Source organism: Microcaecilia unicolor, chromosome 14 (genome assembly GCF_901765095.1).
Source record: "Microcaecilia unicolor chromosome 14, aMicUni1.1, whole genome shotgun sequence".
In the NCBI taxonomy this organism is placed as follows: domain Eukaryota; kingdom Metazoa; phylum Chordata; class Amphibia; order Gymnophiona; family Siphonopidae; genus Microcaecilia; species Microcaecilia unicolor.
The window spans coordinates 44622795-44646943 of record NC_044044.1 but is presented as its reverse complement, the minus strand read 5'-3'; the positions used below and the strand labels follow the sequence as shown (position 1 = coordinate 44646943).

Below are 24149 nucleotides of genomic sequence, written 5' to 3'. Positions count from 1 at the left end.
ACATCCAGCATAGATGGAATTGCAGTAACATTAGGCTTAATCCTGCCCCAAGGCATCTATATCAACAAAGAGATATTGCAATGAGTATTTCATCTTACTTGCCCCTTTCATTTATTCGTATTGCCTTAAACTCTTATCCACAGAGCCAGGACCCTCAGAAGGACTATTGTCTTTGCCCTACCACTTCTAAATTATTCTCACACAGTGGCTCTGTTATCCGAAAGTCATTCACCAGGCTATGTGATCTAAGTCGGTGGGCTTTGTCCAGCTGGCAAGGGACAAGTGTGCAGGTTTCAAAAAAAATAGCAGCCCGGTGTGATGTAAAAATGAGCTTTCTGAAGAAAGGTCAAAGCTAAACTGAGCAGGGAAACTCGCTTATCCTCCTAATGAAGATGGGGAGGTCATGTCTTCCCTACACAAAGGCATTGTGGGGATCAAGCTTACACTACTGCTTTAAATCACCAGAAAATAAATTGCAAATAACCTCAGGTAAACGTAATATAGTTGTCATGTTGGTTGAACTGATAAAGCTAGTCAAGAGATGTATTGAGTTAATCCAGTTGAAAGCTAATACCAACTTTTTTTGTTGAGTTTTATTTTCACTCTGCGCAAAATTACTCAGCCAGGTGCTGCTACCCAGATGGCCAGTCAGACGGTTTCACTGGCGTTATCCGGATTATGCTGCTGAAAATTACACAGACCATGGGAGCCAGGGGGTGCTGAGCACCCCCAGTATTGACCAAGCTCCTTCATGGTGTTTAGGGAGAGCTAACATGTATTGTGTTTGGCACCCATGCTACAGACCACTGGAGCACTGTGGGGACAGAGCCAAGATTTATCCAGAGACTGGGCATACTCAGTGTCCGTATCTAGATACCTATCTGGATAACGTAGGGGTGTGGTTATCAACGTGGGCTATTTTAGCACAGGTCCCATTTTATGCAATGAGATCTAATTACTAATAACTGGGGTTGACATCTTTACGGTAGCCCACGTTGAAAACTTTCCCTCTTAATTAAAGATAAAAGTAATGTCTGTAAAAATGGAAATCGCTACTATCCTATATAATAATTCTCACCTCCAATGTTCTATGCGTCTTGCTGCCTGTGTCCATGGCTTCTTCGGAGTTGGTCTGCTAGGCTCCGTAGCTCAGGTTGACGTCACCGTAGCCATTGTGGCCACACCCCTGGGGGTGGGGCTGTCCTGGGAGTGGGGGCGGGGCCGTGACGTGTCCCATGTCCAGCCGGCTCGGTGCTCTGTGCAGCCTGGGAAAGAGCAGGGCGGGCGGAAGCAGCCAGGCCACGGCGATCAGGAGCAGGAACCCCCCCTCGGCACATCACCCCCCCCCCCGAGTGCATGCTTGCCGTGTGCACGCTGCTGGGGGGGGTATCGGTTCCGCTGGTTCCCTGCTCCCTCTGCCCCGGAACAAGAAGTAACCTGTACTGCCCTCCTGGCACAAAGCCGACATTCATGTAACATAGTAACATGGAGGGGCATAATCCAACTGGGCGCCCATCTTTAAGGGTGCCCCGGCGAAGGGGTGGGGCATCCCGTATTATCAAAACAAGATGGGCGTCCATCTTTCGTTTCGATAATACGGTCGGGTCGACCTTAGAGATGGCCAACCTTGGTTTTGGCCAATAATGGAAACCGAGGACGGCCATCTCAAAAACATACAAATCCAAGCCATTTGGTCGTGGGAGGAGCCACCATTCGTAGTGCACTGGTCCCCTCTCACGTACCAGGACACCAACCGGGCACCCTAGGGGGCACTGCAGTGGACTTCACAAATTGATCCCAGGTGCACAGCTCCCTTACCTCGGGTACTGAGCCCCCCCCAACCCCCCCCCCCCCAAACCCACTACCCACTGAAGTGCACTGCAGTACCCACTAAAACTGCTCCAGGGACCTGCATACTGCTGTGATGGAGCTGGGTATGACATTTGAGGCTGGCATAGAGGCTGGGGGAGTAAGGGGAGGTCATCCCCAATTCCCTCCGGTGGTCATCTGGTCAGTTCGGGCACCTTTTTGAGGCTTGGTTGTGAACAAAAAGGGACCAAGTAAAGTCGGCCAAATGCTCGTCAGGGACGCCCTTCTTTTTTCCATTATCGGCTGAGGACGCCCATCTCTTAACCATGCCCCCGGCCCGCCTTCGGTACACAGCCGATACGCCCCGTTGAACTTTGGTCGTCCTTGCGATGGAAAGCAGTTGAGGACGGCCAAGATCGGCTTTCAATTATGCCGATTTGGGCACCCTTAGGAGAAGGACGCCCATCTCCCGATTTGTGTCGGAAGATGGGCGCCCTTCTGCTTCGAAAATAAGCTAGACATTAACATAGTAGATGACGGCAGAAAAAGACCTGCACGGTCCATCCGGTCTGCCCAACAAGATAAACTCATATGTGCTACTTTTTGTGTATACATTACCTTGATTTGTATCTGCCATTTTCAGGGCACAGACCGTAGAAGTGAAGTAAGTGTTTAATTTCTGCTGCTTACTGAACATTCCAGCTGGTGCGATGTCCAAGGGTTGCATCAGCCGAGAGCACTTGGCACATGGTTTAGGCACCCAGGCACCCCTCTGAAACTTAAAATAAACTCACGACCAGTCAAATGCATTCTGCTTCCTCACAGCTAAACATACACTGTCATGGTATGGCAAAAATGCACAGCAGTTGTGTTGGATACAATAGCACAGGGTTGCCAATAAACAGACTCCGCTGTCATCTGCTCAGCCTCATATTACCAACCAAATCTCTGCCATTGCTAAGTACCTTCAAATATACCCATATTACAGCTGTCTTATAGATGTCTTTAAAATGCTTTCTTGTAGTGCAGAAGGTTATGGAGATTCTCTGTGTAAAATAATGAGTGGAGTGGAATGGATAGACGTGAATCATTTGTTTACTCTTTCCAACAATACTAAGACTAGGGGCACGCAATGAAGTTAAAAACTAGTAAATTTAAAACGATTTTGAGAAAATGTTTCTTCACTCAATGTGTAATTAAACTCTGGAATTCGTTGCCAGAGAATGTAGTAAAAGTGGTTAGTTTAGCTGCGTTTAAAAAAGGTTTGGATGGTTTTCTAAAGGAAAAGTCCATAGACCATTATTAAAATGGACTTGGGCAAAATCCATTGCTTATTTCTATGATAAGCAGCATAAAATGTATTGTACTTTTATGGGATCTTGCCAGGTATTTGTGACCTGACTTGGTCACTGTTGGAAACAGGATGCTGGGCTTGATGGACCTTCAGTCTGTCCCAGTATGGCAATACTTATGTGATACCATTAATTGGATCAAGGCTACTACTACTACTATTAAACATTTCTATAGCGCTACTAGACTTAAGCAGCGCTGTACAAATTAACATGAAAAGACAGTCCCTGCTCAACAGAGCTTACAATCTAAATTGGACAGACGAACAGACAGCTAGGGGTGGGGAAATTGCAGTGGTAGGGGTGATAAGTGAGGGTGTTGAGTAAGAGAGTCATGGTTAGGAGTCGAAAGCAGTAGCAAAGAGGTGGGCTTTAAGCCTAGACTTGAAGACAGCCAGAGACTGAGCCTGACGTACTGGCTCAGGGAGTCTGTTCTAGGCATAGGGAGCAGCGAGATAGAAGGAACGGAGCCGGGAGTTAGCAACAGTGGGGGAGAAGGCAAGGATTATTACAAACATTGATGTGTTTGACCACATAAGTGCTTTCTAAATATATTGGACTCTATTCTGTAAATGGCATCGAAATTGGGGCACTAAAAAAATGCCCACTAAATGTTATTCTATAAACGGTGCTCCGAGTTGGGGGCCATTTATACAGTAATTCTTAGTGCTGGGATCTGTGCCCAATTTTGGGTGTGAAGATTTACAGCAGCTGAACCCTGGTGTAAATCTCAGGCCACCCATGGAGGAAAAATTGAGGAACTCGCAAGTCAGGTGCAACTGTTAAAGCATTCACAAGCTCCTGTTTTGCAAGAGAGAATGCTTTTCCAACGAAAAATGGAGAATTTTGCAAATTATACTAAGCAATTGAATCTGCGTCTATGGAGTTTTCCATAATTGTTGACATCTACAACTAAGGATTTATTTTAAAAATTCTTGATAACGTAGTAACATAGAGGGGCATTTTCTATATGACGTCTAAGCCCGATTTTGGGCGTTTTGCAAAAAAACATCCAAAATTCGAATAGGAAAGTAGGTCATTTTCAAAAAAGAAAAACGTCTATCTTTTGCTTTCGAAAATACTGTTTTGAACAACGTTTTGTGATTTGGACATTTTGTTTTTTGGTCCATTTTCGAAAAAAAAACATCCAAGTGCAAAACGCACAAACTCAAGCCATTGGGATGTAGGAGGAGCCAGCATTTTTAATAGACTGGTCCTCCTGACATCTCAGGACAGCAATAGGGTCCCCTGGGGGGCACTGCAGTGGACTTCTTAAAATGCTCCCAGGTACACATCTCACCATTGCTCCCTTACCTTCTGTGCTGAGCCCCCCAAAACCCACTATCCCCAAATGTACACCACTACATAAGTACATAAGTATTGCTATACTGGGAAAGACCAAAGGTCCATCAAGCCCAGCATCCTGTTTCCAACAGTGGCCAATCCAGGTCACAAATACCTGGCAAGATCCCAAAAAGTACAAAACATTTTATACTGCTTATCCCAGAAATAGTGGATTTTCCCCAAGTCCATTTAATAACGGTCTATGGACTTTTCCTTTAGGAAGCCGTCCAAACCTTTTTTGAATTCCACTAAGCTAACCGCCTTTACCACATTCTCTGGCAACAAATTCCAGAGTTGAATTACACGTTGAGTGAAGAAACATTTTCTCCGATTCGTTTTAAATTTACTACATTGTAGCTTCATCGCATGCCCCCTAGTCCTAGTATTTTTTGAAAGCGTGAACAGACGCTTCACATCTACCCGTTCCACTCCACTCATTATTTTATAGACCTCTATCATATCTCCCCTCAGCCGCCTTTTCTCCAAGCTGAAGAGCCCTAGCCGCCTTAGCCTTTCCTCATAGGGAAGTTGTCCCATCCCCTTTATGCTTACCATAGCCTTTACAGGTGAAGGAGGCACCTATATGTGGGTACAGTGGGTTTCTGGTGAGTTTTGGAGGGCTCACAGTTTCCTCCACAAGTGTAACAGGTAGGGGGAGGTAGGAGCCTGGGTCCACCTACCTGCAGTGCACTGCACCCAACACTAGACTCCTCCAAGGACCTGCATGGACCTGAGTATAACTTCTGAGGCTGGCATAGAGGTTGGTAACTAATGTTTTTCATCACATATTTTGGGGGGGTGGGAGAGGGTTAGTGACCACTAGGGGAATAAGGGGGGGTGTCATTCCTGATTCCCTTCAGTGGTCATCTGGTTACTTAGGGCATCTTTTTGTGCCTTATTTGTAATAAAAGCAGGTCTAGCTCAAAACTAAGTTTTAGTCCTGGACTGTTTTGTTTTGTTCCATTATGGCTGTAAAACATCGAAGTGTTAGGAATGCTCAAGTTCCGCCCTGAACACACCCCTGGCACTCCCCCTTGAGATTTGGACGCACTTCTGTCGGACTTCAGAGAAAAACATCTAAAAATAGGTTTCAAAAATACTGATTTGGACGTTTTTCTCTTTTGAAAATGAGCCCAATAGTATCAAAGTAGATGACGGCAGATAAAGACCTGTACAGTCCATCCAGTCTGCCCAAGATAAACTCATTGTGTGTGCTACTTTATATGTATACCTGACCTTGATTTGTCCTTGCCATTTTCAGGGCACAGACCATATATGTCTGCCCACACTAGCCCCGCCTCCCAACCACCAGCTCTGCCACCCATTCTAGGCTAAGCTCCTGAGGATCCCTTTCTTCTGCACAGGATTCCTTTATGCATATCCCACGCATGTTTGAATTCCGTTACCGTTTTCATCTCCACCACCTCCCGCAGGAGGGCATTCCAAGCATCCACCACCCGCTCTGTGAAAAAATACTTCCTGACATCTTTCCTGAGTCTGCCCCCCTTCAATCTCATTTCATGTCCTCTCGTTCTACCGCCTTCCCATCTCTGGAAAAGGTTCGTTTGCGGATTAATACCTTTCAAATATTTGAACGTCTGTATCATATCATATAGACATGGGAGGACCTGAACCATCCACTTTTCGGCCACCTAGCAGCAGTAGCTGGCAGGGATCTCCATGCCTCAGCAGCTGAAGACATTCTCAGCTCACCAAACTCCCAGGCCATCGGAACTCTATGGCAGTCAGCAGCACAGCTCCCAGCCGCAGTCACTGACACCCTATGCATGCTTCGGTCTCACAAGGGCTCAGTTCGTGCATGAGAGCTGAGCGTGCACGGGGGTGCTGGCCATTGGCAGCCGGAAGCACTGCTACTGACTGGCATGGTTTTCTGGAGGCTTTGGGGGTTTGGTAGGCTCAGCATATCTGCAGCTGGCATGCTTCGGGGATCCCCGCCTGCTAAGGTATTCCATATTTAAGTTTGGGGGGCAGTGGGGTGGCAAGAAAATGGGTCATGCCCATCCAAAAATGGGCTTCTGACCTGCCACTGGCACAGCAGGGGCAGAGTTGTGATGTATGCTTGATTTTTATAAAATGAATGCATACGTACATGGAAAACACACTGCAACAGGCACAATCTTTGGAGCAGGTGTAAATTTGTGCACTGCAGTGGCGTAGCTACTATGGGGCCACGGGGGCCTGGACCCCCATAGATTTGGCCATGAGCCCCCTGCCAATGACCCTCTCAACCCCCCCTCCCACCGTCAACCGGCTGTCTGCTACCTTTGCTGGCGGGGGACCCCAACCCCCGCCAGCCGGTCTTCTTCTTTCATTTTGCTTCTGAGTCTGAAGTCCTGCACGTACAACATGCAGGACGTCAGACTCACAGAAACAGAACGAAGCCTTGCGATCTGCAGGGCTTTGTTCTGTTTCTGTGAGTCTGATGTCCTGCACATTGTACATGCAGGATGCCAGACTCAGAAGCAAAACGAAGGAAGAAGACCGGCTGGCGGGGGTTTGGGGTCCCCCGCCAGCAAAGGTATCAGACGGCGACGGCGGGTTGGCAGTGGGAAGGGGGTTGAGAGGGTCGTCGGCAGGGGGGGTGTCAAAGTTGTTGGTGGTGGTGCTGACGGCGGCGGTGGGTGTCGGCAATGGCGGTGGGGGGGTCGGCAGCACCGGGGGTGGCTAAAATGTGCCCCCTCACCTTGGGCTCTAGATCCCCCCTCCCGCCGAAGTCTGGCTACGCCCCTGGTGCACTATCGGGGCTGGTTCTGGGTTCCTGTTATATAAAAGTCTTATAGGCCCTAGTGTTGCTTTTCTAAACTAGGGAAATAGTAGGAACTTTAAAGGGCATTAATCAGAGGGATGGCAACTGCATAAAAATATATGGAAAATATAACTTTATGTATATTTTCAGTCATAATATTTGTTCGTCTGAATATGAATAAAGTGATTCCTCCTATTTCCCATTCAGACTTGCACATATGTATTACACAGAGAGTGGATGAATTTCACCACTCTCCACAGACCCTGATTCTGCCCCGCGTTGAACAGATTCATTCTGGCCACTGTAAAAAAAGTCCTTAAAGGCCATAATATTCTTGCAGAACATTTCCATATTTCTTCTTGAACTGTTTCACAAATTATTACAAATTATGCACTCAGGGTCCAGAAAGCAGCACAGATGGGGCAGGGGGTATGAAACTGATGTGCAGCAACCTGGACAAAATCCTCACTGGCTTTACGTGGGTTGACTCCAAGATTCTGGGGACCCCCAGAGCCAGAGGAGTGCTGAGATGCATAGGGAGAGGTATAACCAGAATAAAGAGATACAGGTCACCGGTTGGAACTCAGGTCAAATACTGTGTTCCATTCTGCAGGCTGTACCTCTAAAAAGGTATTGAGAGGGTGCAGGCATCAAATATTGCAGGATGTACACCAAAACCCTGTAAGATAAACCTAAATATGAATGCCCTAGAGGACAGACCAAGGGATTTGAAAACCTTAAAGGTCCATATATTTCACAGGGAGCAAACCTTTTTCTATGGCAGCAAGTTCTCTAGAAGATGAAACTGTTGGTTTGAGGCTGCAGGGTCGTAAACTCAGGAGTAAGATCTTAAAAGTGCTGCTTTATGAAAAGAGTCAGTAGAGGACATAAGGAATGGTCTCCTGGTGGGGAAGAAAATACAGTAAAGCCTGGGATAAACACAGAGGATCCCTAACTGTGAAAGGAGGGAAATCTCTGAATCCCTTGGGTCTACGACACTGCTCCAGCAATACAACTGAGTAAACAGGAAAGACCCTAAGGTCCTAATCTGCTCTCATATTGTTGCACCCTGTCCGCTTTTCTTCCTGGCGCAGAACACAACCAGGGATCTTCTATGTCTATCCCAGGATTTCTTGAATACCTTCTGTCTCCTGGGAAGTCGTTCCAAGCACCCACCACATGTTCCTTGAAGCAGTATTTCGGATGTTGTGCTTTATCTGCCCTCTTGGAGCTTCAGTACTATGACTGCTTTTCTAGAGAATTTTTCCTCTGCTTGTTTTCATCTTAAGCTCATGCCTAGCCAGTCTGCCCGTCCGTGCCATCTACCCTCCCTATCGCTCCCTTAAGAGAATCCTATGTTCTTGTCCCAAGCTCTCTTGAGCTCAGATACGGTTTTCGTCTCCACCACTTCCACAGAGAGTCCTTTCAGCCTCTGGAACCTCTTTATAATCTGATGGCTCAAAATTGTTATTCTGAACTTTTATACTGATGACTAATGGTTGACAATGGTCTGACTTCTTCATGGTTTCTTAACAATAGGCAGGCCATCAACCGTTCTGAGGCATTATATGCCAGGAAATGCCTTGTGCAAGCGCAAATATCCACTCCTACCCTAGCTGAGATAATATTTAACCATCTGTCTGACCTCATGTGAAACTTTCTTTAAATCAGTCACCTTACTTTCTAACTCTTCCTACTTTCTTACCTATCTACTATATGTTACATCTTTGCTTTACCCTTCGCTATCGCCTATAATGTTCTATTACGTATTGTGTTGACAAAAAAGGCGGCTGAGGGGAGATATGATAGAGGTCTATAAAATAATGAGTGGAGTTGAACGGGTGAACGTGAAGCGTCTGCTTACGCTTTCCAAACATACTAGCACTAGGGAGCATGCGGTGAAGCTACGAAGTAGTAAATTTAAAACGAATCGGAGAAAATATTTCTTCATTCAATGTGTAATTTAACTCTGGAATTCGTTGCCAGAGAATGTGGTAAAGGCGGTTAGCTAAGCAGGGTTTTTAAAAAGTTTGGACGGTTTCCTAAAGGAAAAGTCCATAGACCATTATTAAATTGGACTTGGGGAAAATCCACTATTTCTAGGATAAGCAGCATAAAATGTATTGTACTTTTTAGGGATCTTGCCAAGTACTTGTGACCTGGATTGGCCACTGTTGGAAACAGGATGCTGGGCTTGATGGACATTTGGTCTGTCTCAGTAGGGCAATACTTATGTAAGTAGTATACCATGCGATACTTTGTATTGTTATTTGAATATTTTTACTTCTGTAATTGTCTATTGCTCTTGTTTGATCTATTCTTTCTGTACACTGCCTTGAGTGAATTCCTTCAAAAAGGTGGTAAATAAATCCTAATAAATAAAGCTTAGTGCATCCTATTTTATATGTATAGGCTGTGTTACATTTAGATCATGCTAATGTCTGTGACTTGCCCAAGATCACAAGGAGCAGCAGTGGGATTTGAACTGGCCACCTCTGGGTTGCAAGAGCAGTACTCTAACCACTAGGCCACTCCTCCACTCCACTTAGTGTGCACTAAGCTTTAATAAAACAGCCCCTAAGTTATTGCTTCCTGTAACTTTTACTTTCTACTTTTCCAAATGAACTCCTTTCTGCGTAACCTTGCACAATTTATTTTGCTTTGCTTCTGGAAGTAAAATATAAAATACTTGAACATTGGCACTAAGCCAGACGTTCTGCGATGTTTGCCGGTCATTTTGCCCGACTGTTCAACTTTTAATCTCTTCATTCTGGGGCCCAAGGCAGTCACCATTATGTTCTGTTACCATAGCACCCAGTAGGATCACCCTACTGTTCAAGCAGAGCCACCACCCACCCCTAAACCCTCCGGTCTATCTGTTGTACTGGAAATGAGACTTTCGCCAGCTGAATATTTAATAGAGAACTCGGTGGTCCACAGCACAAACTGATTAGGAACAATTTCAGTTGTAACAGTCCAGTCCTAGCACCCTCAGCCGCAGGCTCTTTCATGTGCCCAAGCTCAGTACTGAAGTCAACAAAATCATTTGCATCTCTGAGAAGAGATTAGCCAAGCTGCCGTTTTAATCTTTGGTGACTGACCACATTTTAAGAGAGATGACATCATCTGGATTTAAGTCACGCTACACTGGATAATCCATCCAAACTCCATGGATCGATTCCAAGCTTTGTCTAGTCGCCTAATGGGTTGTAGACCTCACATTTGATTCCCATAGACCAGACACCACTGCTACTTACCAGAACGATAATTATCCCCCTCCCTCCCCACTCATGCTCACACACAACAGAAATGCCAGCACTATCCCAGCCATAAAGGGCAATTAGAAGCAAAAGGACATGACTGCTGTCCATATAAATAGGTTTCTGCATCTGAAACAATATGAAATTTTACCCCCCATGCCCAAGAGTGCAAGAGACATTGCTAACTGAAATCCAGAGTGGAAATAGAGAGACAGGAGCTCCCAGTTGTGACTGTCAACCAACATGAAATAAAAAGAAATTATCATGTAATGATCAGGGCCGGTCTTAGGCAGGGTCGACAGGGGCGGTCGGACAGGGCCCCACACTCCTAGGGGTCTCGCATTTCTGGCACGTCTGTCCTCCTGTCTTGGAACCCCTCCTTGCTCTGTACCTTAATGTCCATCCACATTTCAGTATAAAGCGGCAGACAGCGACAGCGATTTTCATATACCATCAGCTGCCAAGCCCAGAGCTTTCTCGCTGCTGCATCCCGCCCTCTTTTGATGTCACTCACTGCTTCCTCAAGGGCGGGATGCGGCAGCGAGGAAGCTCTGGGTTCGGCAGCTGATGGGATATGAAAATCGCTGCCGCTGTCTGCAGCTCTCTACTGAAACGTGCTAGATGCACATCAAGGTATGGGTTGAGGTTCGGTTTCCGAGAGCTCCATACCTCCTTTTAAATTCTGATAAATTATGGCTTATGGTGGGGGGGGGGGGGGGGCAGGGCCCCTGGTAATGATTCCAGACTTAGACGCATTTTCAGATTTAACGTTGATTGCTTTATTCCTTCATATTCAAGGCACAGAGTACATGATACAGCTTGTGTCAACTGGCATAATCCTTTTAACCTGCGTGCTAGTTAGAGAACTAAATAGGTTGCACAAGCAGATAATAGGTCTGCATAGGCAACGAACACCTGAGCCACTGAGTAGAAATGACAATGTCCCTGTCAACTTCAAGCAAATCCAGAATATTGACATCATTGTGTAAGAGTTGTTAATCTTTGGGTTACACAGTTTCATTCAAACGCTCTTCCTGGTGCCCAGTTAACGGCTGAGCAAAGTGTCATGGTGGAAATGCAGACTGACTGTCACCCAGCAGGCCTCAACAGAAAAGCAAACAGGTGGCTTCTGTATCACATTGTCTACAAAGAGTAAATCGCATGTAAGTGCCCTCTATATGCACTGCTCCTAGGTGCATCTTTTGGTACTTCTGCTCGTTTCCTTCAGCATCTTGTTATGCTTATGTACACAAAAATGGACAGACTATGATCTCATCAGTTGAATATATGGGATATGTGTGCTTACCAGCTGTATGCCTGCTTTCCAAAGTATCAGGGGAATGCATGCAGGAATAGTACGGTGCATTTTGATTGGACGTCCGGATGGGTTTCTTTTTTTATTGGTAGTACAATGAGTGAAGACTCTTATTAGTAAACTCATTTTATAATAAAGGTGACAGCTTGCTAAGAAAGGCAAAGTGATTTGTTTAACTACTATTACAGTGTAAGGCACATGTCAACAGCCGAGCAGCATTCTCTTGAAATAGCCCTAGGAAACAGCTGACCGAAAACCGCCTAGCAAAAAAGGCACAGCTCTGCTTCTGTTGGTTTTAAGGAACAGCTGGTACAGTCTAAAGTAAGTGTAAAGCAACAGATGCCATATCTTCTTTCAGAAAAGGTCCCTTGATCTAACTCAAATACGCTAAACAAAATAAATATATTTAAAATAAGCAAATTTGCTTATGATCTAAATGTGAAAGATGTAAACCAGCCAGCCAACTTCATGCAGGTATAAAATGTCATTCTGTAGTTAATGATTCCATTACAGCAGAAGATAAACTGCTCCATCAGTGGTAACAATATAAAAGAACTCTCTCTCAGGAATGGGGCTGGCCCAGTGGCCATGCTCTATATTGGGTCTTCTGCTCCAGCTCTTACAATCCTTGGGGGAAGGGTGTCCAAGTCATCGTGCAACAGTGACACCTAGTGGCCACATTTAGGGCCCATGAATGCAGGACTTCTGCTGTATGGCCCCAGCTGAGGATGGTCACTGCAGCGACTGAGCTATGTCAGTTGGAAGGGAAATATAAAATATAGTGTGTGGGGGGAATCAAGTAGATATGAATGAAGACTCATGGTACCCTAGCCCGAAAGGCTGGCTCAGATTAGGCTTCAGAAGCAGGAGGTAACTGCCACCAACCTCCAGGGGGGAAAAACAAAACAAAGATAGTACCTCAGGAATAAAACATAACCTTACCTATCAAGGAACAGTTTTATTTGAAAAGAACTGATAAGGAAACAGAAACAAAATGGAGGTTGTCCACTGTGTTCTACAATATCAATTGCCTTCCTCCATCTTGTAAATACTGAGGCAATTTTCTGATATTTCACAAGGAAGTGTGAAAAAAAAACCCTCTCTACTCTGTAAGTACACAACTTCTTGCATCTTCGCATGCCATGTACAAAAACAAAGATCTTAAGACACCATTAAAACAAATAATATGAATCAAAATATGTTTGAGAGTTGTGTTTCCGATTGTCATTAAACTGGGCTAATAAACTTTTAGCTGAACCAATTGCTAGATGAATGGTATAATAACACCCCACCCCACACAAATGTTTAATTTCACATTTAACAAGAAAATGGAGTAAGCCTCAGTCATCTTCCGATGACCAAGAATCTTCCTTCTCTGTGCCTGGTCCTGCAAGGGTCTCGTGTTGGTTTGTTTCTGTTGTATGATGTTGATCATGAACATATTTTCCTTTAACATACGGGGTTTCAATTATGTTAGAGAGATCGGCTTCCGTTCCTTTGGCTTCAGGACATCTATTACCTTCAGAACTGTGTTGAATTTCTTCGTCTTCTGAGGCCAAGAAGAGGACCTCATCTAGCTTTTTGGCTTCTTTGTCTGATGTTTCAAGCAGTGTCTGGAAAAGACCATCACTCTTTACTTCTGATGTAGGAAACAGAAGAATTTTGCCTTCATCTAGCTCTTGGGTTAACACGGTCTCTGCAAAATCCTCTTCCCCAGAAGTACTCATAATATCATCATCAAGTTTTTCAGTGCTTCTTTGATCATCCACTACTGTTTTTTGACTTTGTTCCAGATATGAATAGCCATTCAGCATTTCAGTATGCAATACACTTAGATCTTTCGAGTTATTCTTTTCAACAGAATTATTTTCTATTGCAAACTCCATTTCACTCAACAAAGCTTTCTCTGTGTGTTGGATAACTTGTTGTTCTTGAAGCATCCCTGTTTCGGATGTATTAATTAAAGAGTCACTTGGAGCTTCAACAGCTATTTCTTCATTTTGTGTTGGATGTGCAGCTTCATAAGACTGATTTGAAATATCAGAACTTGACAATATGTCTTCATGGAAGTCAGCGACCTGCTTTTCTCTTGGTAATGGGTCATTTTCTGAGGAAGGTTTATCTTCCAGCTCTTGTGAAGAGCTAGAAGCATTTCTATCATTATCACATTGACCTGCTTCATCAAGTCCATTTTTTCCATCTGGGAAACCTCTTTTGCTGAGGTCTAGCTCAGAACTGCAATCTGTTCTTGTCACACTGAGTGATTTCTCTTCCTTGTCATCAAAGGAAACTGAATTTTCACTGCCTGGGCTTACGGTCTTTTCTTTTTCATTCTCTTGAAGTGTTTCATCCCTCCCCAAGATGTCTTCTAAGGTACCCAATGCAGACACACTCTGGATGCTTTCAGCTTCAACATAACTAGAAAAGTTCAAGTCTGAAGTGCTTTCCTTCACAATCTCCACATCATCTGTCCCACCATACATCAAAACATGCTCTTTGGAGAAATCATCTTGCTTGGAGTCTGGTGCAAAACATAAGTCATGATGCTCACTCACTTCTGGATATGACTCTTTCATCTTGCTTTCTTCATTATCTTCCGTTTCTTCAAGGACTATCTCAACTTCATCATCAGATTTATCATCCAAATTATCAATCTCCTCTTCATTCTGTTTAGACCCAATTATTTTATTTGGTGACATTTCAGGACCAAGACTGGCAGTTGTTTCTGAAAAGTTAGACTCGCTGTATGTATTTCTGTCATCTTTTAGAGCTGATGACTCATCCCTTGCTAATGAATTATCTGAAGCTGCAGTACCATCTAAATCATGTATTCCTTGATAGTGATTGTAAGGTGTGTCATCTGCATTGTCTATGTTTCTGTTTAAAATTGACTCAAGTTCATCTACTGCTTCTTCCTCAATTTTGGGAGTTGTCTGGCTGGTCATGTGATCTATCTGGTCTTTGGTATCTTGCAAAGAATTTAGAAAGTCCTCTGAGGCGGAAACAGTATCTATGGTACCTTCTGTACAAAGATATACGTCATCATCTTTGTTACCTTCAGTCACTGCCACACCTATGTCCACTTCCTCATCATCAAAAGTGGGAAGGGGTGTAGTGTCTGGCAAAGTTTGCTCCAATATGTATTCTTTACTAATTTCTAGTTCTTGTTCTTTTATTTGCTTGTGTGAAACTCGTTTAATGACACTTGTTCCTGAGAATCAACTGAGTCTTCTGGATCTAAATATCCACTTTTTATCTGATAAGCCATGGATGTTAAGGCACTGTCACCTAACATCTGTTCTTCAGGTAATTCCTCTTGAACTTCCAAGCCTGTGGGCACTGTAGGCATGTCTTTGTCCTGCTCTGTTTTTTGAGATTCATCCAGTAATTCCACCTGAACTTCCAAGCCTGTGGACACTGTAGGCATGTCTTTGTCCTGCTCTGTTTTTGGAGATTCATCCAGTAAGTCCTCCTGAACTTCCAAGTCTGTGGACACTGTAGGCATGTCTTTGTCCTGCTCTGTTTTTGGAGATTCATCCAGTAAGTCCTCCTGAACTTCCAAGCCTGTGGGCACTGTAGGCATGTCTTTGTCCTGCTCTGTTTTTGGAGATTCATCCAGTAAGTCCTCCTGAACTTCCAAGTCTGTGGACACTGTAGGCATGTCTTTGTCCTGCTCTGTTTTTTGAGATTCATCCAGTAAGTCCTCCTGAACTTCCAAGCCTGTGGGCACTGTAGGCATGTCTTTGTCCTGCTCTGTTTTTTGAGATTCATCCAGTAATTCTTCCTGAACTTCCAAGCCTGTGGACACTGTAGGCATGTCTTTGACCTGCTCTGTTTTTGGAGATTCATCCAGTAAGTCCTCCTGAACTTCCAAGCCTGTGGAAACTGTAGGCATGTCTTTGTCCTGCTCTGTTTTTGGAGATTCATCCAGTAAGTCCTCCTGAACTTCCAAGCCTGTGGACACTGTAGGCATGTCTTTGTCCTGCTCTGTTTTTGGAGATTCATCCAGTAAGTCCTCCTGAGCTTCCAAGCCTGCGGACACTGTAGGCATGTCTTTGTCCTGCTCTGTTTTTGGAGATTCATCCAGTAAGTCCTCCTGAACTTCCAAGCCTGTGGACACTGTAGGCATGTCTTTGTCCTGCTCTGTTTTTGGAGATTCATCCAGTAAGTCCTCCTGAACTTCTAAGCCTGTGGGCACTATAGGCATGTCTTTGTCCTGCTCTGTTTTTTGAGATTCATCCAGTAAGTCCACCTGAACTTCCAAGTCTGTGGACACTGTAGGCATGTCTTTGTCCTGCTTTGTGTTTTGAGATTCATCCAGTAATTCCTCCTGAACTTCTAAGCCTGTGGGCACTGTAGGCATGTCTTTGTCCTGCTCTGCTTTTTGAGATTCATCCAGTGCCACAATCTGTTCCTCGCTGTTTTCAGGGATCAATGTCTCTTTAATATGCTGTACACTAACACTTTGGTCTTCCTTGTACTCTCTTGTGATATCCATATATTCCTCCAGAAAAACATCTTGAACAAAGCTAATATTGGTTTCCATTTCTTGCACTGGGTTTCTGTAGTCTGTTGGAGGTATCTCCTCAGCATAGTCTTTCACATCTTCGTCATCTGTAATTACTTTCAGTTCTGAATCCAAATTGTCCACCGTATCACTGGTATGATCCTTCCTTTCTGCACTTGCTGCAGAAGGATCTCCCCATGTTGTCTCATAGGAGAAATCAATGTTTGTAGCTTCTTCAGTTTCAGAATGGTCTTGTTTACTCTCTTCCCTCTTCGAGTCACTCTCTATTGGCAGCCATCTCTCACAGTTCTCCTCTTTTTCTTCATCACTTCCTATGGTTTCCAGTTTCAAGATACTTGCCTCCACTGCTAAAGTTTCGTGGCCCAAGATATCCTGACCAAAAGGATCTTCTGTCAAACCTGTGTTCTCTTTTTCTGAAATAGTCTCAACTCTCAAGTTCTCGTGTCCCAAAGCGTTAATTGTCTCAGTGTGATTCTCTTGTCCCACTATATCTTCTTCTAAGTCCACATTTTCATGTCCTTCAGTATTGTCTTTAGCTATATCTAAGGTCTCTTCTATCTTCCTCTCTGAGGTCACCTCTGCTATACCTGTTGCATTCTCTACATCAATGTCCTCCTTATCTGCCAATTTTCCCTGCTTGCTTTCTTCATCTTGTTCAATTGAGACATCATCTCCATTAACATGTTTCTCTTCTGTATCTGCAAAGAATGATTCGTGATACCTGACGGCTTCACCAACTTGCATCTCTACCCTCAACAATTCACTTTCTTGTACTTCTTTTTGTGATTCAAAATCATTTCCCCGTAAGATGCTTGCCAATTCTTCTACTTTCTCACCTTCTGACATTCCTATAGTTGAAAGCTCAATGTCAGACTTTTTTCTGTCAAACTTTTCTAAATCTACTTCTATGCTGCTCGGACTATCTTGATCACTTCTGCTTGTGTCGTGGCTGTCCCTTTCAGTTCCCGGTGGCTTTTTGAGGTGTTCAGTCAAACTGCCTACCACATAACTGCTAATCACTTCAGACTCTTCATAATTTTCAGTGCTTAGCAGATTAGGTTCTTCCTTATCAAGTGCAGCATGCTGAGAGGATATGACATCCTCGGAGGAATCAGTTTCACACCTTTCATCGGTGAACGGAATGTCTGATACCGCTTCTATTTTTTGCATAGTAGTATCTCGCTCCTTAATGCTTTCTTCTCTTTTTTCTACATAAGGACTCTCCAGGTCCTTGGAATTTCCTGTGTCTGCTTCTTGAGAACAGTTTTCAAAATCATGTCCTTGGTCACTGGGAGCATCATTTGATATCTCGGCGTCTTTCTCTGGGTCAGTTTGTGATGCCGGTATTCTTGTTGGCATTTGACTCTCGTACCTTTGTACAAGGTCTTCCTGAATTATTTTTACATGGGTGGAAACTAGACCATCGGTTTCTACTGAAAGAGAATTTCCATTTATTTCTTGATCATTGGAAGATAGGTCATAGCTGGCTTCTTTTGCTTTAAGCAAGCTAGGTTCAGTGTCCGAATGAAATGGATTAAATTCCCCATCGCTTTCTTTTACTTCTTTCAAAGCCGCCTCTAACGTTTCAGTAACCAGCTGTGCAGCAGAGAATGAATCCAGCATTGTCTCACCATTAAACTTCTCCTCCTTACCGCACGGTATCTGATCTTCTGTGTTGAATTCTTTTGTTTTCTTATGAAATTCCTCCACTAGAGTTTGATGGCCTTTTTCTTCTAAGCAATTCTCTGCTTGTTCTGTTTCAGAGTACGGAACTGTGTCGGGGCTTGACAAAATGTCTGTCTCTGACACTACCAATGGCATACCATCCAGGACCGACAAATTCTGGAAAAGTGGATTAGAAGTGGTTTCCACTTTGGCCTTGGTGATTACTTCATTTGTACTGGGGAGTTCCTGTCCTTTTTCTGTTTTAATAGCAGAATCTTTTTTAAAGCCAGAGACACTGGTGTACTTAAGACTGTGAGATTGAAGTACAGAGTTTACTTTCTGAAACTCCCTAGTGACTGGACTTCCACCCTTTGGTGAAATGGTCGACTTTATGCTCAAGAAGGCATTCGGGGCTTTCTTTGGTGGCGGTCTCCTCTCTTCTCTCTGGACAGGGGTTGAGCTCAGTCTATATTCCCTGGAGACTGATCTTCTGACATCAGGAATCACAGCCTGCAGCTTGCTGCTGCCTAGCTCTTTCTTGTTCTCTGAAAAAGCACACAAAGAAAACAAGGACATTCAGCATCAGTTTGCTTCTGTAAATGTTTTTCATGCCAACTAATACTACTCTGCGAATTCTATAAACTTGTACACCCGACCTTACGCTTAGTGCAGAAATTTGCATGAGCAAGTAATAGAATAAGGTCAGTTGCGCATGTAAATTAATTTAATAATGAGTTGCTAGTGTTAATGAGCAATAAGAGGCTTTAAGTGGAATTAATTGGCACCAATTAGCAGAGCGGAGTAGCCTAATGGTTAGTGCAGTGGGTTTTGATCCTGGCAACCTGGGTTCAATTTCCACTGTAGCTCCTTGTGACCTTGGGCAAGTCACTTAACCCTTCATTGCCCCAGGTACAAAAACGTAGATTGCGAGTCCACTAGGGACAGGGAAAGTACCTGCACGTAATGTGTACAGAGCTGTGTACATCTAGTAGCGCTATAGAAATGATTAGTAGTAGTAGTAGTTGCAAGCACAACTGCTTTTGGTCAGTAGTCCTGCCACTAGGGTGTGTGACCGTGGGAGGGGCATGGGTGGATCATGAGTGTATCTAGCAATTACAGGGGCATGTTTTAGAATAGAAGTATGAACGCAACCAACTGCTTACAGTTAGATGTGAGGACTTACATCAGGCTTTGACGTGGCGTAAGTGATCACGCCTAAAGTTAGACGCATGTGTTGACTTAGGCTAGTATTCTGGACTTATAGCATCCACATCTAGCACACTGCATCCTGGCACCTAAGTTTAGTTGCCCTTTCTTGAATCTATCCGTGTATGTCATTGATACAAAACCTATAGGAGACAATTGTATAAGAGGTGCCAAAAGTTGAGGGTCAAGATGCAGCACACCAAGAGTTAGATTCTATCTTGGCGCCCAAAAAAGCGCTATTCTGTAAGCCGTGCTTAAATTAAGGCGCGGTTTACAAACTAGCACTTACGTCCGGGAATTGCGTCTAACTTTAGGCAAGGCCATTTGCACCGACTGAAACGTGGTGCAAATGTACGCACCTATATTTGACAAGTATCCCCGTTATTTTATAACATAACAATTTGTGTTAATTTTAGGAACACCCTCATTCCATCCATGACCCTCCCGTTTCCGCCCCCTCTTTTTCAGATGGCGTGTAAATTTAAATTTACACATCAAGTGCCAATGAAATATAATTAGTGTCAGTAATTGTTTGTTAAAAAGCCAATTATTGGTGCTAATTATTTAGTTATTTATTTTGTTACATTTGTATCCCACCTTTTCCCACTTATTAGTAGGCTCAAAGTGGCTTACATAGGTCCGGAGAGGTGGTTACAGACTCCGGTGTGAACAAATACAGTATTGGGGTACTATTACAGTGACAAGTACAGTAAAGAAGTATCGGTAAATAGGTTGGGGTGATTCAGACAAAATGTTAGGGTGTGATCATGCATCGGGGATGAAAACTGCCCGTTTCATGATTAAAATGCCACATTTCATTATTCTGTGTTTATGTCAGATACTGTGGGGTGTGCCTTCTTGAACAGGTGAGTTTTTAGGGGGGTTTTCAGAATTCTAGATGATTATTTGTAGATTTCAGGTGTTTTGGTAGAGAATTCCAGAGCTGTGTGCATATGTAAGAGAAACCTGACGCATATATTGATTTATACTTTTATAGAATCAGGGGATATGTGCTAGGTCTACAACGGTCTCTGGGTGACCAGATTCTGTACAGAACACTAGTGTAAGTCGGCTTTTATGTGGTAACATTTAAGCGTGCCCACTCATGCCATGTCAATAGCAGATGCAAATGCGCACCCCTAAATGTACACCATACCAATTAACTTACAATAGTAAGTAAATGTGGGAGCTGCCCATGCCCCACCCACGTGTATAAACCCTTGACGGGTGAATTGCGCACTGCTGAACATGTAGATAGCTCTTGCACACTTAACTGTAACAATCACGTGCGTAAATGCTAGTTTGGTATCACTTACGTGCAGGGGAGGCCCAGGGCAGGGATGAGATGCCGCGCCACCTCCTCCTGGTCTGGCATCTCCCCCTTCCCTCCTCGATCCTCTTCCCAAAAAGTGGCAGTGATTTCCATAAGCTGTCCTGCTGGCACCGCCCCCTTCACTCTACTGCGTCCCGCCTCCGCGTCTTGTCGCAGAAGGAAGAAGAGGCCGGTGCCAGCGGCAGAGGCAGCCTATGGGAATCGCTGCAACTGCCACTAAGGTAAACGTGGGGAAGAGGGTTGAGGAGGGAAGGAGAGAGAGCCGCCTGAGGACCCCCTAACGGTAGGGTCGCCACTGCTTACGTGCACAACTGGCACCTAACTTTAGGTGGCCTGTTTTAGAATGAGGGGGTACTACATAGGACTGGTGGAAGATCCATGCCTACTGTTGCACTATTGTATCTTGCAACTGATTTTCAAAGAGTAGCTATATGAGTGGTCTGCCTTTGAAAATCAGAATTACCAGCTTTGAAAATACACATGCATTTCCCCTTTCCTGACTCATTTCTGCTGCCCCTGGGATGGGCCATTTTTGCCAAGGCTAAATTTAGCCTCCCGGTAGAACAAGACGGCTACTTTACCAATGCTGTTGACTGCGATTTTCACCATAGAGGATCAAGGCGATACCTTTCCCGTACCAAACTGTGCTTGACAGACTCTGTACTTAAATACAACACCCAGCTCAACCTTTGCAAAAAATCTATCAGCTACATTTTGGTTTCTAGACACACACTTTGTATGTCAAGTATGACTCCAATAAAACAAAATGCAAATTAGCTGAAAAAGGCATACCTGCATCTGATCTATTGCTTCTTTACAATGAACATCATTTTGGGCTTAAAAGTCTGTCATCAGTGGACAATGGTAAACCTTTAGCCAGCTGTGAAAGCTGCAACCACACCAAGCCCCTGTGGCGCTCACACCACGCAGGCCTAAAGCCAGACCATGACACATAGGCCAGAAACAGAAGAAGGAGCCTAGCTGGGTGCGGGGGGGGGGCCCCACTTCTTGTCTACACCAACACTCCTCCACATGCGGGAGGGGGGGGGGGAAGGACAGACGCTGGGGCCATGGGAAGCAGGCCATCCCTGAGTGCAGTACCTATAGAAAGTTCTGGGCCCTACTTCAGTCCACAGACAGCCCTGATTATTATGCCCAAGCTCTTGTCCCCTTTCTCGTGCTTCTGTTCAAAAGTTACATGATCGAGGCTGTAGACTCAACTAGCTTTCTTCTACCTAAAATCACAGCCAAACCCTTTCCAGCAGGGACAGCCTTAGGAAGCAGCAGGAGGTTGCAATGTTGGCTTGCTCAGGAGATTCATTTTACCTCTAAAGGTGGTTGCTAGCGTGTAGTCTACCACAGGCATTTGCAGTCTTGTGCTCTCCGCTTCCAAGAGTGTCCTGAAATGCAGACAGGATGAATGATTACTCTGATGCTGACAAACACCCTTTTGCCACCATACAGCTCTAATTCATTGGTAAACAGCTGAAGTTACTAGCGCACGCCTCAGTTAAGTTTTCTTTTCTTTCAAGCCACAGTGTATTCTTTGTGCCTTGGAATTTTAAACATGAGATCCTGCTCAGAAGCTCAAACCCCCACACCCATGGCCACCACCTCAAGCCTCCCAGAGGAAGGACAGAGTGACGCCAAGCAAGGACTGTACAGCATCCACTGTTCTCCATGACTACAAAGCCACTGTGATTTCTTTCTGGGGCAGAGGGGGATGAGATGCACACTACACGGTTATTTTTAAAAGATTGGTTTCATTCTGTATAATCTTGAGAAGGTTCCAACCTCAACTTTATTTAAGTTCTTTGGTGGGTTTAACATTATAATAAGGTGAATTATCCATTATAGCACTGTACAGGGGCGGATTGAGAGTACTCTGGGCCATCCCACCGTGTTGCTGCTGTCCCCTCCCTCCACCTTCAAGGTCCCTGGTGGTCTAGTGGCTGTGGCTTCTTCGGGGGCAGGAAATAAATCCTCCCTTTCCTGCCCACCAGCTGTCTCTACTCTGCCCAGCATGGCGCCATGTTTACAAAATGGCTGCCAAGACATCCCACGGTAGTTTCACCTCTTGCGACACGACCGCAGGAGTCTCAGCAGCCATTTTGTCAACACAGCGGTGCAACCAGGGAGCGGGCGCTAGATCACACCAGGGCCCTGTAGGGCCTGTAGTGTGCAGCGGCGGGCAACTGGGCAGAGCCTCTGGGCCCCCTACAGCTTCTGGGCCCTCGGGCACTGCCCGGTTGCTCAAATGGTCAGTTCGCCCCTGGTACTGTATAAATAAGAAATATGAATTAAAATAATGTCAACAAGATAAGTGAGTGTTACTATGCATTGAGGATTGTCAGCTTCATATTAAATTAGACTTAGAAGTTTCTTGGAGCAGGAACCACCTCTTCCACGTGTCTGAAAGCAGGGCTGGCGTTAGGGGATGGCAAACAGGCAATTGCCCGGTGCCTCCATACTACAAGAGGCTCCCAAGCCTCCCTCTTGCTGAAGGAGGCATTGGCTGAAGGCAAGCTTTGGGGTCCCCTCTGAATGCCTAATACCAGCCCTGTATGAATGACCTTATGTAATTAGGATCTCATTGTTGAGCTGCAGTCACTTAGATGTCTGATTGAAGGACATCTCAGCAAGTGAGGAGGGGGGGGGCAGCAGAACCCATCCCACAAGCAAGGTGGATGAGTAGTCCTAATGGCTAGTGTGGTACACTGAGAACCAGGGGAACTGAGTTCAATTCCCACTGCAGCTCCTGTGACTCTGAGCAAGTCACTTAACCCTCCATTGCCTTAGTTGCAAAAAGCTTAGATTGTCCCACCAGGGACAGGAAAAGTACCTGTATATAATTGTAAACCACTTTGGTTGCACCACAGAAAGGCAGTATATGAAATGCATGACTCATACCCCTACCCTCCATAACAGCTGAGGAACCAGTCCTGTCTGAAAATAAGACAGTGTTAGTGCAAGAGGAATTTGGGAGGCCAGAAGGGGAGGATGGGGGAGAAACGGGATCATATGTTGGAAGGAAGAGGAGGGGGCCCTGGCCTGCATAAGGAGGAAACTTTTAATTTAAAGTGCCCAGAAAATTAGGAATCAAGTGGAACAATAGAAGAGGTCGCTACTGAAGTTATCCCAGCTTTGCTATCAGATTGCTTGCAGCCATATGACAAAATAAAGCCTACATTTAATGATCATGCATCGATACTGATATTCTTGGATCACTGAGGTGTAAACTGTTAGGATTCTCTTTTCACTCCAAGCCAACCTAAAGAGTTTGACCCAGTCCTGTATTATACAGTGAGGATTAAAACCAAGCCTGAATCAGGGCCCAATGCACAAAGCTTACTGTGCTGTTAACATTTGTTTTAGACTGGTTCTTGCCAACCTAAAGCAAACATTATTTAGCGAGCAATGCCCAAAGGGGTTTCCTTGGTTCTAACGTGTGCCCTTGGCAGCCACTGAGAACCCAATGCAAATGAGCTCATTAGTATTTTAATGAGTATTCTGCTCTGGAGCTGTCGGAAGAGGAATAAAACACAAGCAGGCTGCTGCAAAGGTTGCCTGCTT

At 44.7% G+C, this 24149-nt stretch overlaps 1 protein-coding gene across 1 annotated transcript in view; it reads right to left on the bottom strand.

Annotated features, from left to right (window-relative positions):
* Positions 1–11964: 11964 nt before the first annotated feature.
* The window catches only part of NES (nestin), a 38646-nt gene continuing 26461 nt past the window's right edge, over positions 11965–24149 (bottom strand). Inside the window, 3 exon segments of the mRNA XM_030187138.1 lie at positions 11965–15022; positions 15025–18582; positions 21903–21976. Of these exon segments, the coding sequence (XP_030042998.1) occupies positions 13185–15022; positions 15025–18582; positions 21903–21976 (5470 nt within the window). The 3' untranslated portion in view covers positions 11965–13184.